The sequence below is a fragment of the Lynx canadensis genome, chromosome B1 (genome assembly GCF_007474595.2).
Source record: "Lynx canadensis isolate LIC74 chromosome B1, mLynCan4.pri.v2, whole genome shotgun sequence".
Classification (NCBI taxonomy): Eukaryota; Metazoa; Chordata; class Mammalia; order Carnivora; family Felidae; genus Lynx; species Lynx canadensis.
In genome coordinates this window covers 160,636,716-160,657,215 of record NC_044306.2, presented here as the reverse complement: position 1 = coordinate 160,657,215, position 20,500 = coordinate 160,636,716, and the positions used below count along the sequence as shown (strand labels likewise).

The 20,500-nt window shown below is 37.7% G+C and overlaps 1 protein-coding gene across 1 annotated transcript; it reads left to right on the top strand.

The window, feature by feature from the left end:
* Positions 1 to 853: 853 nt before the first annotated feature.
* ARL9 (ADP ribosylation factor like GTPase 9) lies at positions 854 to 19,595 on the top strand. Its single transcript, XM_030313809.1, has 4 exons — positions 854 to 1,702; positions 5,087 to 5,249; positions 7,887 to 8,062; positions 19,304 to 19,595. The coding sequence occupies exons 1-4, from the start codon at positions 1,427 to 1,429 to the stop codon at positions 19,481 to 19,483; spliced, it is 795 nt and encodes a 264-aa protein (XP_030169669.1). The 5' UTR covers positions 854 to 1,426; the 3' UTR covers positions 19,484 to 19,595.
* Positions 19,596 to 20,500: the final 905 nt, after the last annotated feature.

Here is a 20,500-nt window from a genome sequence, read left to right as displayed (position 1 = left end):
TTGCCCCTCCCAGAAAGCTACAAAACTAATCTGATGGGACTGGAAGAACCCAGTTTTACCTTCCAGTATATAAACAAATTGAGTAGTAGACATTTTTTAAGTTATTAAGCACAGCATTTTCAAGGCTGAGTGGAAACTGCTAACCTGAAAAACTGTTGCATTACTCAAACCTGGAACCTGCCTTTCATTCACTGTTCCTTACAAGCCTATTTGAACGGTAGATCTGATGAAGGAAAGTCAGTTTATTGCATTGATTATTTTGTTGGATTGTGAAATATGTTTTTGAATGCAGTTTAACGAAATAAGTGTTGCCTGGGTGGCTCAGTTAAGCATCTGACTTGATTTCTGCTTAGGTCAGGCTTAGATCATGATCTCCATATTGAGAGCTAGCGTAGCATCAGGCTTTGCAAGCTGAGCCTGGGCTGAGCATAGGATTCTTTCTCCCTTTCTACCCCTTACCCCCTTGTGCTCTCACTTTCTCTCAAACATTAAAGCAAAATAATAAAAACCATCCATATGCTTTTAAACCAGTTTAAAAAACATTACACCACCTTTGAAAAGCCCAGGTGGTACCTAATTTGCTATATATAACTGTGGGCGACTATTTTTGTTTAGTTGTAGTTTTAATACCCAGCATTACTGGTATCCGTGATCCTGGCCGACTACTAATTTAATCTTCAGAATTCTTTTTTAGGCGACATGTGTCAGGAATTTAAAACAAGGGAACCGTTCACTTTCTCTTTCCTTAAGCATCCTGGATAGCAGCCTCTGGACACTCCTAGTGTAGTTAACAGGGGGCCGGGAAGATAAAAACTTGACTTTTCAGGCTTATGGTTACTGGCTTGGAGAGGCACGGAATCTGCTGGGACGCTGGTACCCTTAAGCGATCTCCCGACGGGAGACACTTAGGCCTTAGGCCGGGCTACTCTGGAGTGGTGAGGTAGAGGTGAGACGCTGGAATCTGGGCCAGCTTGGAAGGCTTTTCTGAGACACTGTGTCCCAGCATAAGGGAATCCTGCCATAGTGCGACCTGCCGAGGAAGTGTCGCGGATGGGATGGTAGGGTGGAGGCTTTTCCTATGCAGATGATCGGCCCCACGGGTCTCCCAACTCCCGTGGCTGGTCCTCCCCACTCCTCTGGGTTTAAAGCTTCCCCTAGCTTCCCGGCCATCTCCTCCCCTCCCCCAGCCCCTGGTTCGGCGAATCTGCTGCGCGGCGGACCCCGCTAGTGGGCGCGAGATGCCCGGCGGCAGCCTACGCGCCGGGAGACTGGCCCCGGCCGCACGGTGACCGCGGGTGTTGTCTACGCTGCGTGGACCTACGTCTCTACCCTGCGTCCGCCTCGGGGGCCACACCAGCCGGGATCCAGAACCCAGGCTCCAGCGCGCGGGCGCGCGGAAGGAGGGAAAGAAATTAGGACAGTGGAGATGGAGAGGGGGAAGGGGAAGAAGAAGGGGAAGGAGCCAGAGAAAGAAAAAATTCGGGAAAAAGGAAAGGAGGAGAAAGAGAAAAAGGAGGTGGAGAAGGAGAAAATTAAGGGAAAAGAAAAGAAGGGGAAAGAGACAGGGAAGGAGGAGAAAAATAAGTGTAGAGAGGAGGAAAAGAAAGAGCGGGAGACCGAGAAAGAGAAGGAACAACTTGAGGGAAAAGACAAAGAGAAGAAGGATAACAACGCCTTGACGAAGCCCCCGCTGGAGCCTCTGGTAAGGGGCCGGTGCCTCGGACCCGCTCCCCAAGGCCATTATTGGCGGTCAGGCCCGAGCGCCGCTGGCTCTGTTACGTCCGAGGCCCCGACCGGCGGGAGGGAATCCGGTCTCCTTGGGCATTTTAATCTGTGGATGGGAGGGGGTGTGCCAAGCTTCGCCGGACCCATCGCTACCCCTTTTCCCCCGTCACCTGCCTCACCCTCACAGCTAACTAACCCTGCCGCTGCGCCCCACCCCTCTTCGGGTCTAGCGTTGAGGAAGAAGAGGTCCTGGTTGGTCTTCACGGGGCCGGAACAACCCTTCTTGGGCCCCATCTCCGTCCAGCGCTCAGCACTGGCGCACCCGCCGCCTACAGCACAGAAACCAGACCCGAACCCTCGCCGCGCGCGGGCTCTCCAACCTAGTCCTTCCCGTTGAACACGTTCTTTGTCAGAAAGTGTAGGGTCCCTGAATTCGTGCAGGGTGTGTTTTAGGGCTAGACCTTCTCCGTGGTTACAATAAAAATTGTTTTCAAAAAAAAAAATAAAATAAAAAAAAATAAAAAAAATAAAAAATAAAAATAAAAATTGTTTTCAAACTACTAGCGCCCAGAAGGGATGGTCACAAAGTTATAACTGAGAGGTCTCAGAAACCAGGCGCTGCAATCACAAAAGAACAAATACCTATGATTCTACTTATATGAGGTACCTAGAGTGGTCAAAATCATGTAGAGTAGAACTGATGATTGCCTGGGGCTGAGGGCTGGGAGAGTAGGGAGCTAGTCATGACTACCGAGTTTGAGTTTTGCAAGATGAAGAGCATTATGAATGTAGTTAATACCACTGAACTGTATGCTTAATAATGGTTAAGATGGTAAATTTTATGTGAATTTTGCCACAGTTAAAAAATTGAGGGGGGGGCGGGTAGGATAAAAAGGAAAAGCAAGCATTAAGCCCAGCTCAATGGACTTCTGTTCCTGGAGTTCCTGAACTCACAGGTGCTTTTCTAGTTCTAAACAATTTGAATTATTAACTGAGATTTGATCTCTGGTAAAACACAGACTATTATAGATCCAAATATAAAAGGAATGACTTTTGATAGGGAACAGAGGTGTTCAAAATCACAAATTGTGTCCGAACTCTTGGTTTACATTAATCCCAGCTTTCCTTAAGAGATTAGATAAACATGAGGAAGCATGTATTTTAGCATGCATTTTGCTAAAATAAGGTAAAATGTAAAGCATCAGTGACTGCTGAATTTCTAGAAAGGATGGGCTTAGGGACAGTGATGTGGTTGGAAAGAGTAGGGAACTGTTTTAATTTACACTTCCATAAGATCTCAGATACCATTAATTTAGTACCACTGAAAAAGAAAAAAAAAATGCTGCCAATCAAAACATGACATACCATGAATTGTAAAATCCTCATTTCAGAGATGTTAAAATGTGGGAGGGAAAAATGCATCTTGGAATTGATGAAATATGTTGGGGTAACATATTTGTGTTAGCATGGGGCCATTTGTGGAGGCAATAAGGGAGACACAATCCACACCCTACAGCCATTTATTCCTTACCATGACACTCCCAGAATGACACTATAACATTTAGATGCAGATGTGAGGCAACATGAATGAAGGTAGGAAATAACTATGGAAATACTATTTGCTATAAGAGCCATCAAGAATTAACTCCAAAAACATGTACTTCGTCTTCTTTTTTAAATTTTTAAAAATGTTTATTCATTTTCGAGAGAGACAGAGACAGAGCGTGAGTGGGGGAGGGGAAGAGAAAGAGGGAGTCACAGAATCCTAAACAGGCTCCCGGCTCTGAGCGCAGAACCCTTGCCAGCTTGAACCCACAAACCGTGAGATCATGACCCGAGCAGAAGTTGGTCGCTCAACTGACTGAGCCACCCAGGCGCCCCAACATGTATTTGTCTAATTCTGGTATTCAGGAGACAGTTTTGATAAATCATGCTCTGTACAAGACCCTATTAGATCAGATCTTAAAACATCTTACTTTCACATAGATCTTATTTTTTAAAAAAAGAAAAATAGGAACAGTGAAAAAAATTCACTTTTTTTCCAGAAACCCAGTCTAAATCTAATGTCAACATTTAGTATTTGAGTACAAATGTAAATGATTATTATTTCCAAACCAGTGCCATTGAAGACAATTACTGGTGTTTTTGTGCATGAGAAACTTCTTCAGCAGGCTGTTTGGGAAATAGAATTGAATTCCTATAAGCAATCTTGCAGTATTGTTGGTCATTTACTACTGATCACATTAAATTTTGCACCCTAATAGCCACTTTTATGAGCACTCTTAACTTTGTCTTCATACCAGTCTGCAATGCTTGTCTCTCAGTCACTTGTCATAAAAATTTTTAAGGCTGGTATGTTGGTGGAATGCTTCTTTCTAAAGTTTGTGTCAAGTTCAACAGGTTTTAATGTCAGGTTTTAAAATAAATGTTTGTGATTGGAACCGTTTTTTTTTTTATTTTTTTTTAACATTTATTTATTTTTGAGACAGAGAGACAAAGCATGAACGGGGGAGGGTCAGGGAGAGGGAGACACAGAATCTGAAACAGGCTCCAGGCTCTGAGCTGTCAGCACAGAGCCTGACGCAGGGCTCGAACTCATGGACTGCGAGATCATGACCTGAGCCGAAGTCAGCCACTTAACCGACTGAGCCACCCAGGCACCCCTGGAACTGGTTTAACAATTTCTATAACCTTAGCCTTTTCATTTAATCATAATACTTATCTTAAAGAGTATAAGAAGGGAACTTTGCTCTAAAGTCTTCTAATCTAGTGATCCAATTGGGAAAACAAAACAGATCCGTAATAAGAAAACTTAGATGCTTACTTGCTGAATGGCACAGTCAGTACATGAACCATAGAGATCCCAAGATCTCAAACAGACTGAATTCTGGTGCAATCCCCAGTGGACATGAACTCAAGAAGCAAAATGAAGTGTGAAAATTGATCCTGTGATCTACGGCACTTCCTATAAATCCTGATCTACATAAAGTCTATATTTGATAGATTGACCAGGAGTTGGGGGATGGAAGGGTGTGGTGTGATTAATACCATATAACTAATAGCAGATTATAAAAAACAAACTGATTGGCACAGTTTGTTCTAGACATATTAATTTTTTTAAGTAAACTCTACACCCAGCGTGGGGCTTGAACTCACGACCCCAAGACTAAGAGTCCTGTCCTCTACCAACTGAGCTCAGCCGGGTTCCCCTAGATATATTAAATTTTTTGTGAAGTTTTGCTCTGGTTTACAGTTCCACAATTATCATCGGGTCCTACCACAGGCAGGCACACTGCCAGGAGCCAGGAAAACGAGGCCCTGGTCACATGGGTTTATTGTTTTGTCTTTTTTTTTTCCACAGGAAAAAAATAAGCAGATCCTTGTATTGGGCCTGGACGGAGCAGGAAAGACCAGTGTTCTCCACTCTCTAGCTTTAAACAAAGTCCAGCACAGTGTGGCACCCACCCAAGGTTTCAATGCAGTATGCATCAACACTGAAGATAGCCAAATGGAATTCCTAGAGAGTAAGCCCTCTTTCTTATTAGTAAACAGGAGAGGTTCATTTTGTTATACCTTAAGCCAGACATACTATTAGCAACATTGCATCTGTATGAAAAGTAACACTGGGTCAGATTTTCCTATACTTTTAGAATGCATATATAGTTTAATAGTGCAGTGGAGGGACAGGGGGAATCACTTTCTTTTCTTTTTATTTTCTCCATTTTACAGTGCTGGTAGAAGAGGAAGCTGAAAGGAAAGCTATAGCACCCCCTCCTATAACAGCCTCTCTCCTCCCTTACTACCTCTAATAAACATGCAGTCTAGGCAAATAAAGTGTACTTCCTTCTCTGCAAATGCAACTATAAACAAGCCTTAAACCTCTTTTTGTAACCAGATGGCAGCCCAGAAGTCTCTACTCTAAAGTAATTCTGGAGTCACCGCTTCTCTAAATATTGCTGTTCCCCAAAGTTGCATAGATTCTCTTCTCTTTACACTCTCTCCTTGGATGATTTCATCCATCCTATTGGCCTTAAATATCATCCCTCTGCTAATGAATCCCAGATTTATCCATCCAGCCCAAACATATCCAGATGTCACCTGACCTTTCCACCTAGATATCTAATTGGCCTCTCAAACCTAAAATGGTCAAAACTAAGTGCTTGATTTATCTCCATATCTGTTCCTTTCCCTATAATCTACTGGTCAGTAAATGGCCCCTCACCTATCATGTTACTCAAGCCGGAAAACTAGGGGTCACCCTTGATTTCTCCTTATGCAGCCTCACCTCTAGTCCACAAATAAAACACTATGAATTTTTCTACCTCTAAAACAAATCCTGAATTCATCAGTTATATCCTTTCGTACTGCACCTATTTGAGTTGGAACCTATACTGTCTCTTACTTAGATTACTGCCATCACCTTTTTAATTTTTGCTTTCAGCCAGTTACAAAAAGAAAATGTGGGCCAAGAAATTGGTAAATGTGTAGGCAGATCTTTCAGCTAACAACATTATTAGGAATAGAGTTTTCAATTTATTAAGAAGCTATAGGAGAAATAATAACTTTAACCAAATATATAGCTAAGAAAATAGTCTCAAAGTATGAAACGTGAAAAGAAAGGAAGGAAGGGAGGAAAAGAGAGGAAGATTCCAACCAGGGGGAGAAAGGGACATACGCTACCATTGGAGTGAGGGACTTCAACATATTGTCAATTATTAATAGGATCAAAACTAGAAAAAATCAGAAAAGATACACAAAATTTGAACATAATCAACAAGTTTCATCCAATGGACAATATAAGATTGTCCAATTAGACAATTTTAGCTACATCCCAAATCTAAAATACATGTTCTTCTGAAATACTCATGGAACATTTACCGAAATTGACCACTTCATGGACCATACAGCAAGTCTTAACAAATTTTTCAGAGAAGGGGCATCATACAAACCATGTTCTTTGACTACATTGCAATTAAATTAGAAGTTAATAACCAAAAAGATAAAAATCCCCTATATAGATGAGATGTCATGATGTCACATACACAAAAAAAGAACAACCCAAATGTTCATTCATGCTTAAATTATGTTAAAACCACGTGAATAACTTAGAAGATTACAGAACATTCTTTTAAAAAATTAATAACACGAAATACTTTACAGAATTAGCCTAGCTCTATAAAAGGAAAACAAAAGAAAGGCAAATCAAGACCCTTTCCCAGTAGTATTTTAAATGTTTTTGTTAAATTCCTAAAACAGGGGTCTTCAAACTACTAACTTCTGTTGTCGTGTGGAAGCAGCCACAGACAATATGTGAACAAATCCACATGTCTGTGTTCTGATAAAGCTTTATTTGTAGGCACTGAAATCCAAATGTGATATAATGTTCATATTATGAAATGTTATTCTTTCTTTTTTTTTCCTGAAATTTAGAAGTGTAAAATCCATTCTTTCTTCATGGGCTATACAAAAATAGGCGTTGGGCCAGATTTAAACTGTGGGCCATAGTTTGCCAACCTCTCTTCTAGGAGAAAAACAAAAACTAAGTTCGCTCTATATATATTATTATCATTACTAGTAAGTTTCTTCTGGAAAGAATCAGCAGAATGAAATAATCCAAAGGCATTTTTTTTCTGAGGCAAGTATTCCTTAATGTTCACAGGATCATATTAACTCTTAGTGCAATGTTAAGAGAGAAATTAGTTCTGGGATTTTGACAAAGGAAAAAGATTGTGCAAATGAGGCTGCCAGTGAATTCAGTCCATCTAAAACTTATTTTAGAGGAAGGTGTGTTTTAACCCACCACCCTGAGTTATTTTAGTAGCCTACTCCCATTTTCTGAGTTTAACAGATAGGATGGCTGTGGCCCCTGGGGTCGCTATGTTTACGGATCAGAAGGCATCCTCTGTAGTATTTCTGTCTTTATGCTGATCCTTTATGTTCCAGAATGATTGAACCACTTGTGGAGGGTAAATATTCCCACCAACCATTTCCCTAGTAACAGCTCTCTGGTCATTCTCTGAATTGGGTACACTCTAACACAGTGGTGTTTTATCAAAACATCTGTCCAGTGTTTGGATATTATCTAAAAGTATCTTTTCTGGCACCTCAGTGGACACTTCTGCAATGTTTTTGGTGTCTTCTTTCTCCACTATTCTGTATAGTTGGCGGCAGTGAACCTTTCCGTTCCTATTGGGAAATGTACCTGTCCAGAGGATTGCTGCTAATCTTTGTGGTAGATTCAGCAGATCACAACAGATTACCTGAAGCCAAGAAACACCTTCATCAATTAATTGGAACAAACCCAATCCTTCCTCTGGTTGTGTTTGCAAACAAACAGGTAAAAATCTGTGCAAATATAAGTGGTATTCAATAGCTTTATTGTCAATGAAAGAAATAGAAATGTCTACTTTTAATAGCTAGATATTTAACAATATGCTGTGTATTCAGTTTAGTTTATACTTATTGGATCTCCTGGATTATAAACTCCTTGAGAATAAAGACCATTATTCATCTTTGTGTCCCTCAGAATACTTAGTATACTGTACATAGTAGAAATTCAAAAAATATGTGTTGAATTTAATTTCAATAAACATTTACTGATGGTTGAATTGGTTTCAACAAAATATTTGAGGGACTACCATATATAAAGAAATAGTTTGTTTTAGATGAATTAACCTGACCTGAATTTATTTCTCACATATACATTATAGATATTAAACTACCATGGAGAAATTGGAACCCTTGTATAGTGTCATTGGGAATGTAAAATGGTGCAGCCACTATAGAAAACAGTATGGCAGTTCCTTAAAAAATTAAAAATATAACACCCATATGATCCACCAATTCCACTTCTGAGTACATACTCAAAAGAATTGAAAGCGGGAACTCAAACAAATACTTGTACATCCATATTCACAGCAGAATTATTCACAATGCCAAAAGGTAGAAGCAAACCAAGTGTTTGTTCTTCCATGGATGAATGGATAAACAAAATGTGATATATACACACAATGGGATATCATTCAGCATTAAAACAGGAAATTCTGGTACATTTTATTACATGGATGACCCTTGAGGACAATGTGGTAAATGAAAGAAGCCAGTCACAAAACAACAAACACTGTGTGATTCCACTTTTACGAGGTACCTAGAGTAGTTAAATTCATAGACACAGATAGTAGATTAGAGGTTACTAGGGAATGGGAGGAGAGGAGATAGTGGAGTTATTGTTTAATGGACACAGGTTTATATTGATGATGGTTGCCTTGAGTTGGGGTGGGAGAAATGGGGAGTTATTGTGCTGTGAGTAGAGAGTTTCAGTTTTGCAAAGTGAAAAGACTTCTGGAGGTGGATTGTTGAACAAAATGTGACTGTACTGAAGTGTACACTTAAAAATGGTTAAAATGGTAAATTTTGTTATGTGTATTTTACCATAATAAAATCAGTTTTAAAAAATTGAACATCTGTAGCATTATAATACTAAAGCCCCTCTCTCAATTGCTAAGGTTGCCAATCATTAGAGAACTTGATTCTCCCACTGCTTCTAAGGGCGAATGTTTATGAAAGTAAACTAATTACAAATGATGACCTAAAGTAGGAGCCTATGTTACAGTCCAGTGTAGAAGCTACTTCAGAATTTTTTTTTTGAGAGAGAGAGAGAGAGAGAAAGAGAGAGAGAGAATGCATGTAGAGGGGCAGAGAGAGAGGAAGAGAGAGAAAATGGGCATTTGGGTTATTTCCAATTTTTTATTGGTATTTAAAGTGCTACAGTGAATCTCAATGTATGTGTTTCCTTATAGATACGTATCAACATTTCTCTAGTGCATATACTTTAAAGAGGAATTGCTGGTTTTTCAGATTTGTACATAGTCAGTTTTCCTAGATCTTACTTACCAAGTTGTTTTTCCCAAAGATACTGCACCAATTTATTCTTCCACCAACGGAATATGACAGTTTTTGCAGCTACATATCCCTCTCAGTACTTGGTATTGTCAAACTTTTTCATTTTTACCAATCTGATGGGGCTGAAATTTTATCCTGTTATTCTAATTTGCATTTCCTTAGTTACTAGTGAGCTTGAACATCTTTTCAGATGTGCATTGGTTATTAGTTTCAAATTCGTTTCATTCTTTGAAGCTAATTTCTACGTCTGTGAATTGTCTTTTAATATCTTTTCACAAATTCCTATTAGGGTGTTCATCTTTTCCTATTTGAGTTGTAGAAATCTTTCATATCTTTTGAGAAAATAATCCTTTGTTACTTCTGTGCATTACAAATATCTTCTCCAGCAACCTGCTGGCTATTATTTTACTTTGCTTATGGTTCTCTTTTTTATACATAGCTTTCCATTTATTTTTTAAACCACCACATTAAAAAATTGTTATTTTAATTCTAGCATAGTTAATAGTGTTATATTATTTTCAGGTGTATAATGTAGCGATTCAGTAGTTCTATATGTTACTCAGTGCTCATCAAGATAAGTATACTCTTTAATCCCCTTCACCTATTTCACCCATCCCCCCACCCATCCACCTCCCCTCTAGTAACTGTTCTCTATAGTTAAGAGTCTGGTTTTTGGTATGTCTCTTTTTCTTTCCTTTGTTTCTTCCATACCTTAAATTCCACATATGAGTGAAACATATGGTATTTTTCTTTCTCTGACTGGCTTATTTTACTTAGCATTATGCTCTCTAGATCCATCCATGTTTCTGCAAATGGCAAGATTTCATTCTTTTTATGGCTAAATAGTAATAACAATGATAATAATAATAATAATAATAATAAATACACACACACACACACACACACACCCAATGGAATATTCTTTATGCCACATCTTCTTTAGCCTGTCATCTATTGATGGACACTTGAGTTGCTTTCATAGTTTTACAATTGCAAATAATGCTGCAGTAAACACAGGGGTAATTGGTATTTTTATATTTTGGTGGGAAATTACCCAGTAGTGTGATTACTGGATTATAGGGTAGTTCTTTTTTTTTTTTTTTTTTTTTTTTTTTTTTTTAAGTAAACTCTATACCCAGTGTGGGGATCAAACTCTCGACCTTGAGATCAAGAGTCGCATGCTCTACTGACTGAGCCAGCTAGACGTGCCGGGGCAGTTCTATTTTTATTCTTTTGAGGAACCTCCCTACTATTTTCTACAGTGGCTGCACCAGTTTGCATCCCCACCAACAGTGCATGAGGGTTCCTTTTTCTCCACATCTTCACTAACACTTGTTATTTCTTGTGGTTTTGATTTTAGCCATTCTGACAGGTGTGAGGTAATATTGTGGTTTTGATTTGCATTTGCCTGATGGTGAGTAGTGTTGAGCATCTTTTCATGTGTCTTTTGGCCATATGTATGTCTCCTTTGGAGAAATGTCTGTTCACGTGTTCTGCCCATTTTTTAATTGTATTATTTGTTTTTCTTGGTGTTGAGTTGCATAAGTTTTTTTATATATTTTGGATACTAACCCTTTATCAGATATGTTACTTCTCCCATTCAGTAGGTTGTCTTTTATTTTTGTTGCTTGTTTAGTTTTTTTTAGTTTTAGTTTGTTTTTAGCTTTCAGGGAATTTTTGTTTTTTGTTTTGTTTTTGTTTTTTGTTTTGTTTTGTTTGTTTGTTTGTTTGTTTTGCTGTGCAGAAGCTTTTTATTTCATGTAGTCCCAACAGTTTATTTTTGCTTTTGTTTCCCTTGCCTCAGCAGAAATCTCTAGAAAGATGTTGCTACAGCCAATGTCAGAGATATTATTGCCTGTGCTCTCTTCTAGGATTTTTATGGTTTCAGGTCTCACATTTAGGTCCTTAATCCATTTTGAGTTTGTTTTTGTGTGTTGTTTAAGAAAATGGTCCAGTTTCATTCTTTTGCATGTTGCTGTCCAGTTTTCCCAACACCATTTGTTGAAGACACTTTTTCCCATTGCATATCCTTGCCTTTTTTGTCTTAGATGGATTAACCATATAATTGTGAGTTTATTTCTGGGTTTTCTAACTCTGTTCTGTTGATCTCTGTTTTTGTGCCAGTACCATACTGTTTTGATTACTACAGTTTTGTAGTATAACTTGATGTCTGGAATTGTGCTGCCTCTACTTTGGTTTTTCTTTTTCAAGATGGCTTTGGCCATATGGGGTCTTTTGTGGTTACATACACATTTTAGGATTGTCTTGTCTAGCTCTGTGAAAAATGCTGGTGGTATATGATAGGGATTGCATTAAATGTGTAGATTGCTTTGAGTAGTATAGGTATTTTAACAATATGTGTTCTTCTAATACATGAGCATTGTGTTGTCTTCAGTTTCTTTCATCAATGTTTTATAGTCTTCTTTTTTTAAAAAAAAATTTTTAAATGTTTTTATTTATTTTTGAGACAGAGAGAGACAGAGCATGAACAGGGGAAGGGCAGAGAGAGAGGGAGACACAGAATCCGAAGCAGGCTCCAGGTTCTGAGCTGTCAGCACAGAGCCTGACGCGGGGCTCAAACTCACGGACTGTGAGATCATGACCTGAGCTGAAGTTGGATGCTTAACTGACTGAGCCACCCAGGTGCCCCAATGTTTTATAGTTTTCAGAGTACTGGTCTTTTACCTCCTTGGTTAGGTTTATTCCCAGGTATTTTATTATTTTTGGTGCAATTGTAAATGGAATTGTTTCCTTAATTTCTCTTTCTGCTGCTTCATTATTAGTGTCTAAGAAATGCAACAGATTTCTGTACATTGACTTTGTATCCTGTGACTTTACTGAACTCATTTATCAGTTCTAGCCGTTTTTTGGTGGAGTCTTTTGGGTTTTCTATGTATAGTATCATGTCATCTGCAAACAGTGAAAGCTTTACTTCTTCCTTACCAATTTGGATGCCTTTTATTTCTTTTTCCTGGATGATTGCTGTGGCTAGGACTTCCAGTACTATAGAATGAACATCCCTGTCTTATTCCTTTTTTCCCCCAAGATTTATTTATTTATTTGTTTGTTTTGGGGGGGGGCACAAGTGAGCGAGGAGCAGAGAGAGAGAGAGGGAGAAAGAGAGAGAGAGAAGCAGGGTTCACCTGAAGCGGGGCTTGTGCTCACCCAAACTGGGGCTCAAGTTCACCCGAATCGGGGCTCGAGCTTACCTGATGGGGAGCTCGTGCTCACCCGAAGTGGCACTCAAATTCGCAAATCGTGAGATCATGACCTGAGCCCAAGTCAGATGTTTAACTGACTGAGCCATCTAGGTGCCCCATCCTTGTCTTATTCCTGACCTTAAGGGAGAAGCTCTCAGTTTTTTCCCATTGAGTATGATGTTAGCTGTGGGTTTTTCATATGATTATATGGCCTTTATTATGTTGAGGTATGTTCTCTCTAAAACTACTTTGTGGAGGGAGCGGGGGTTATCATGAATGGATGTTGCACTTTGTCCACTGCTTTTTCTGCATCTACTGAAATGATTACATGGTTTTTATCCTTTCTCTTATTGCTGTGATGTATCACATTGATTGATTTGCAAATATTGAACCACTCTTGCATCCCAGGAATAAATCCTACTTGATTATGGTGAATAATTTTTTTAATATATTATTGGATTCGGTTTGCTAATATTTTGTTGCAGATTTTTGCATCCATGTTCATCAGAGATATTGGCTTGTAGTTCTCCTTTTTTGTGGTGTCTTGCTCTGGTTTTGGTGTTGGGTAATGCTGGCCTCATAGAATGAATTTGGAAGTTTTTCTTCCTCTTCTATTTTCTGAAATAGTTCAAGAAAAATAGATATTAACTCTTCTTTAAATGTTTGGTAGAATTCACCTGCAAAGACTTCTAGTTCTGGACTTTTGTTTGTTGGGAGTTTTTTGATTATTGATTTGATTTTAATTGCTGGAAATTGGTCTGTTCAAACTTTATTTTTCTTTCGGATTCAGTTTTGGGAGGTTATATGTTTCTAGGAATTTATCCATTTCTTGTAGGTTGTCCAATTTGTTGGCATACAATTTTTAATTATATTCTTTTATAATCATTTGTATTTCTGTGGTGTTGGTTGATATTTTTCCTTTTTTGTTTCTGATTTTGCTCCTTTGAGTGCTCTCTCTCTCTCTCTATTTATTTTTTATTTTTTGATGAACCCAGCTAGAGGTTTATCAATTTTGTCGATCTTTTCAAAAAATCAGCTCCTAGTTTCATTGATCTGTTCTGTTGGGTTTGTTTTTTTTTTGTTTTGTTTTGTTTTTTTTAGTTTCTATATCATTTATTTCTGCTCTAATCTTTATTATTTCCTTCCTTCTGCTGGTTTGAGGTTTTGTTTCATCTTCTTTTTGTAGCTCTTTTAGGTATATTGTTAAGTTGTTTATCTGGGAATTTTCTTGCTTCTTGAGGTAGACTTGTATTACAATAAACTTCCCTCTTAAAACCACTTTTGCTGTATCCCAAAGATTTTGGACCATTGCGGTTTTGTTTTCATTTTTCTCCATGTAATTTTTATTCCTTGGTTGACCTATTCATTGTTTATTAGCATGTTATTTATCCTCCATGTATTTGTGCTCTTTCCAGTTTTTTTCTTATGGTTCATTTCTAGTTTCGTAGTGTTGTGGTCAGAAAAGATGCATGGTTTAAGTTCAGTCTTTTTGTATTTGTTGAGATTTGTTTTGTGGGTTGATATGTAATCTGTTCTGGAGAATGTTCCATGTGCACTTGAAAAGGATGTGTATTCTGCTGTTTTAGGATGGAATTTTCTGAATATATCTGTTAAATCCATCTAGTCTAGTGTGTCATTCAAAGCCAGTGTTTCCTTGTTGCTTTTCTATTTGGATCATCTGTCCATTGATGTAAGTGGAGTGTTAAAGTCCCCTTATTATTATATTACTACTGATGATTTCCTTTATGTTTGTTATTAACTGTTTTATGTATTTGGGTACTTTCATGTTGGGTGCATAAATATTTACAATTGTTATATCTTCTTGTTGGATTGTCCCCTTTATTATTATGTCATGTCCTTCTTTATCTCTTGTTACAGTCTTTGGACACCTGTGTGGTTCAGTCAGTTAAGCATCCAACTTTTGATTTTGGCTCAGGTTATGATCTCACGGTTTTTGAGTTCAAGCCATGGTTTGGGCTCCACACTGACAACGCGGAGCATGCTTGGGATTCTCTCTCTCCCCTCTCTCTCTGCCCCTCCCCACCCTCTCTCTTTCAAACTAAATAAATAAACTTAAAAAAATTCTTTATGAAGTCTACAGTATCCAATGTAAGTATTGCTACCTCAGCTTTCTTTTGACATCCATATGCATGATAAATATTTCCCCATCCCTTCACTTTTCAGTATGCATGTGTCTTTAGGTCTAAAATGAGCCTCTTTTAAAAATTTTTAAAGTAAGCTCTACATCCAATGTGGGGCTTGAACTCATGACCCCAAAATCAAGAGTCATGTGCTCTACTGACAGAGCCAGCCAGGCACCCCTGAAATGAATCTCTTGTAGCCAGTATATATATGGGTCTTGTTTTTTAATCTATTCCATCACTCTGTGTCTTTTGATCAGAGCATTTAGTTCATGCTAATTTTTTTTTTTTAATTTTTTTTTCAACGTTTATTTATTTTTGGGACAGAGAGAGACAGAGCATGAATGAGGGAGGGGCAGAGAGAGAGGGAGACACAGAATCGGAAACAGGCTCCAGGCTCTGAGCCATCAGCCCAGAGCCCGACGTGGGGCTCGAACTCACGGACCGCAAGATCGTGACCTGGCTGAAGTCGGACGCTTAACCGACTGCGCCACCCAGGCGCCCCAAGTTCATGCTAATTATTGATAGGTTTGTATTTATTGCCATTTTGTTACTTGTTTTGTGGTTGTTTTTGTAGCTCTTCTCTGATCCTTTCCTCTGTTGTTCTTTTCTCTCACGGTTTGCTGGCTTTCTTTAGTGATATATTTGCATTTCTTTTTCTTTGATTTTTGCATATCTATTATTGATTTTTGATTTGTGGTTACCATTATGTTATATATATAATACCTACATATAGCATTCTGTATAATAAGTTGATGGTCACTTAAGTTTGAAACCATTCTTTACTCTTCTCCCCACATTTTAGGTATATGGTACCATACTTTACATCCTTTTATTTTTTTAATTCCTTGACTGATTTTTACATATATACTTATTTGTATTGCTTTTGTGCTTTCTACTTTTCTTACTGTTACTTACGGTCTTTTCACTTAAATAGAGTCCCCTTTAACATTTCTTGTAGGACTGGTTCAGTGGTCATGAACTGTTTTAGCTTTTTTTATCGGAGAAACTCTTTATCTCTCCTATTCTAAATGGTAGCCTTGCTGGGTAGAATATTCTTGGCTGCAGATTTTTTTCCTTTTAGCCCTTTGAATATATCATGCTGCTCCCTTCTGGCCTGCAAAGTTTCTGCAGAAAAATCTGATAGCCTTATGGGATTTCCTTGTATGTAACTGTCTTCTTTTCTTCTGCTGCTTTTATTTTTTCTTAATGTTTATTTGTTTATGAGAGAGAGAGGAGAGAGAGAGAGCATGTAAGCAGGGGAGGGGCAGAGAGAGAGGGAAACAGAGAATCCCAAGCAGGCTCCACACTGTCAGCGCAAAGTCCATTGCAGGGTTCAAACCCATGAACCATGAGATCATGACCCGAGCTGAAATCAACAGTCAGACATTCAACCAACTGAGCCACCTAGGCACCTCTTTCTTGCTGCTTTTAAAATTCTCTCTTTACCACTACTTTTTGCCATATTTATTACTATGTTTCTTGATGTGGACCTCCTTGGGTTGATTTCACTGAGGGATCTCTGTGCCTCTTGGATCTGAATATCTGTTTTCTTGCCTAGATTAAGGAGGTTTTCAGCTATTATTTCTTTGAATAAGTTTTCTGTCCCCTCTTCTCTCTGTTCTTTTGGGATCCCTATAATGTGAATATTATTACCCTTGATGGAGCCACTGAGCTCCCTACATCTGTTCTCATTTTGCATATATTTTTCTCACCTATATAGCTTTCCATTTCAAATAGTCTATTTTATCAATGCTTTCCTTTGTGGTTTGTATCTCTTATCTTCATCAAATTGAATTAACAGAGCCATTTTTAAACAGTCAAATTTATAACTTTTACTGGGGCTTAGTAATGAAAGATTTGGATATTTGAGTTAAGTTTTGTATATTAAGGCATCTTTGGTTTAGTTTAAGGCATCTTTGTTGATATTCCTTTGCCAAAGTACTCTATGCTTTTAGATGACTCAGTGGTTCAAGTTATTATATAAGGATTTTTAAAAAGTCATCTTACTATTTTTACTTTTTGAGTGATGGCCTCTATTCTATTAATGCACAGTTATGCAAGTATGGAATAAACCTGGGGTTTATCCCTGATGTGCTTTTTGTTTTTAACATATGGTGACTTTTATTTTGTTTATTATTTTTTAAGTTTATTTATTATATTTTTAAGTAAACTCTATGCCCAACGTGGGGGCTCAAACTTATGACCCCAAGATCAAGAGTTGCATGCTCTACTGACTGAGCCCTATCCCTGATGTGCTTTTATCATTACAAGGAGCTCCTCTTTTTATCCAACACTCTCCTCATATATATTCTTCCTCTCCAATTCCATCAGTGAATTTATTAACTTAAGACATTGTCCACATGTTGCTGGATCCATTAACACTGTTTAAAAAGTCACTGCGGGATCTAAAACTAAATGAATTCTGGTTTCAGGCAGGCACTATATTGGGGTGACCAACATTTAGAAATGTAATAAATTCCAGCCAGATACTACCAGAAACATTTTTCTAGATATGTCTCCTGAGGCAAGGCAAACAAAAGCCAAAATAAACTATTGGGACTACACCAGAATAAAAAAGAACCCATCAACATAGCAAAGGAATCCATCAACAAAATGAAAAGGTAAATACTGATTGGGAAAAGGTATTTGCAAATGATATATTTGATGAGGACTTTATATCCAAAATATATAAAGAACTTACACAATTCAACACACACAAAAAACAAATAATGCAATGAAAACATGGGCAAAAGACATGAACAGACATTTCTCTGAAGAAGACATACAAATAGCCAACAGACCCATGAAAATATGCTCAACATCACTCATAATCAAGGGAATACAAATCAAAATCACATTGAGATATCATCTCACATCTGGCAGAATGACTAGAACTAAAACCGTAAGAAATAATAAGTGTTGGTCAGGGTGTGGAGAAAAAAGGACCCTTGTGCACTGTTGGCAGGAAAATAAATTGGTGCAAGCACTGTGGAAACAGTATGGCAGGTCCAGGTTATCAAAAAATTAAAAACAGAAATACCATATGGTCCATTGATTCCACTATGAGTGTTTACCCAAAGAGAACTTAAACACTTAAATGGGTGATGGGTATTAAGGAGGACACTTGTTATGATGAGCACTGGGTGTTATATATATAAGTGATAAATCACTAAATTGTACTCTTGAAACCAATATTACACTATATGTTAACTAACTAGAATGTAAATAAAAGTTTGAAAAATAATAAGAAATAAAACTAAAACACCAATTTGAAAAGGTATATGCACTCCTATGTTTATTGCAGCATTATTTACAATAATCAAGATATGGAAGCAACCTAAGTGTCCATCTGTAGGTAAACAAGTAAAGAAGATGTAGTATATACATACATATTTTGGAATATTACCACAAAAAAAGAATGAGATCTTGCCATTTGTGACAATAGGGATGACCTAGAGGGCATTATGCTAAGTGAAATGAGTCAGACAGAGAAAGAAGAATACCATATGATTTCACTTATATGCAGAATATAGCAACAAAAGAACAAATACAAAAAGCAGAAATAGACCCATAAATACAAGGAGATGGGCAAAAAGGAATGAAGGGGAATGGGAGGTACAGGTTTTCAGTTACAGAATGAATAAGTCACAGTGATGAAAGATACAGCACAGGGAATGTAATTAATGGTATTGTAATAGCATTGTATGGTGAGAGATGGTAGCTACACTTGTGGTGAACATTGAATAACACGTTGAGTTGTCAAATTACTATGTTGTACACCTAAAACTAGTGTAACATTGTGTGTCAACTATACCTCAATAAAAAAAAATAAAATAATTCATCCTATTGAATATAATTTTGGGCAAATAAAAAAGAAATGAAGAAAAAAAAGCAGATTGACTGCAGTGCTTAGAAAACTGATTAAGATGTTATAAAGGCTTAACTTCATTCCAAAAATTTTTTTTTGATGATAGCTCATAAATACTGGTATAATCCTGCTACCTGTTTTTTTTTTCTTTTTTTTTCTTTTCTTTTCTTTTCTTTCTTTTTTAAGTAATCGCTATATCCAGTGTGGGGCTTGAACTCATGACCCCAAGATCAAGAGTTGCATGCTCTACCAACTAAGCCAGGCAGGCACCCCATTGCTGGTATAATGCTGATTAAAATCTTTATATTTGGACAACCACTGAAGTCATAATAATGGGGTTACAATATCCTCCACATTAAAATGGAGGTGGGATCATTGAGAGCAATGAGAGTAATACATTTTTCTATCCAAAAGGATTGCAAAATAACTAGTTTTTTCCTTTCCTTTTTCTATTTGGGATGAAGGATCTTGAAACAGCCTATCGTATTACAGATATCCACGAAGCTTTGGCATTGTCTGAGGTGGGAAATGACAGGAAGATGTTCTTGTTTGGAACACAAGTGACTGAAAATGGCTCAGAAATACCCTCCGTCATGCAAGATGCCAAAGACTTGATTGCACACCTGGCTGCAGATATGCAGTGACCGAGCCTGGGCCCACTGTGTAGCTCTCAATCTAAATGTCACCAAGGAGTGTTAAGTGACAGGTTTGAAGCCACAGGTTTCCACTGTCGAATAAAAAATAAGCCACTTCCTATTTTCTCAGTGTGTGACATATATACAAAGATAATGTTAATTGATTAAGAGTCTCTCTGTGTTTAGATTTTGAACTTTAAAAATATTGGTAAAATAATATATTTGGGGGATTTGGATTTTTCCTCAACAAAATTAAAGTGAACATTAGTGAGCATTCAAACCATTTGTGGTTTTTCAATGACATGAGATTTATATGAAAATATTTTAATAAACTTCCTCTTTTCAAGGAAAAATCTAGGTGTCTTTTTTTAAGTAGATTAATTTAACACTGTAAGGAAAGAAATGTCAGGATAGGGCAGTAAGAAAAGTAAGCACTATCAAATTACATGGAAATATAAATTAACAGCATTCAGAAAGATTTAGGAAATGCTTCTCTTTTAGGAGCCTGATATACTAGATGATGAACACTGTGAAGATTTTATTTCTATTTTATTATTTTTTCAGTTTATTTATTCATTTTGAGAGAGAGAATCCCAAGCAGGTTCTGCATGCTGTCAGTGCAGAACCTGACATTGGACTCCATCTCACAAACTGTGAGATCATGACCTGAGCTGAAACCAAGAGTTGGACACCCAGGTGCCCCAGAATTTGATTTTTAAATACTTGACGTTTTGCTTTTATATATAGGTAAGCTTTCTTCACCAGAAATATTTTGCAATAACTCTGCTTACCTACAAACATGATAAAAATCCAACTTTTGACTATAGTGTCTTGTCTTGATTTAACAAACAAAAAGATTTCAGTTTCCAGTCAGCATGTAAGAAGCTCAGAAGCCACCATTCCATTCTAACAATGAGTGAAAAGCTAAACACACTGACAAATCAAAAACTCTTCTAGGATCCATTAGAGAGATGAGGATACAGGGCAAATTGCTGCCCTTGAGATTGGAGAAACTGGTATGAGAAT

What these genes read in the sequence shown, in the direction of transcription:
- ARL9 (XM_030313809.1), top strand. Translation starts at nt 1,427, where the DNA reads ATGGAGAGGGGGAAGGGGAAGAAGAAGGGGAAGGAGCCAGAGAAAGAA. An exon ending in AGCCCCCGCTGGAGCCTCTG is followed by an intron (nt 1,703 to 5,086) that starts GTAAGGGGCCGG and finishes TTTTTTCCACAG; the next exon opens with GAAAAAAATAAGCAGATCCT. An exon ending in CCAAATGGAATTCCTAGAGA is followed by an intron (nt 5,250 to 7,886) that starts GTAAGCCCTCTT and finishes TATTCTGTATAG; the next exon opens with TTGGCGGCAGTGAACCTTTC.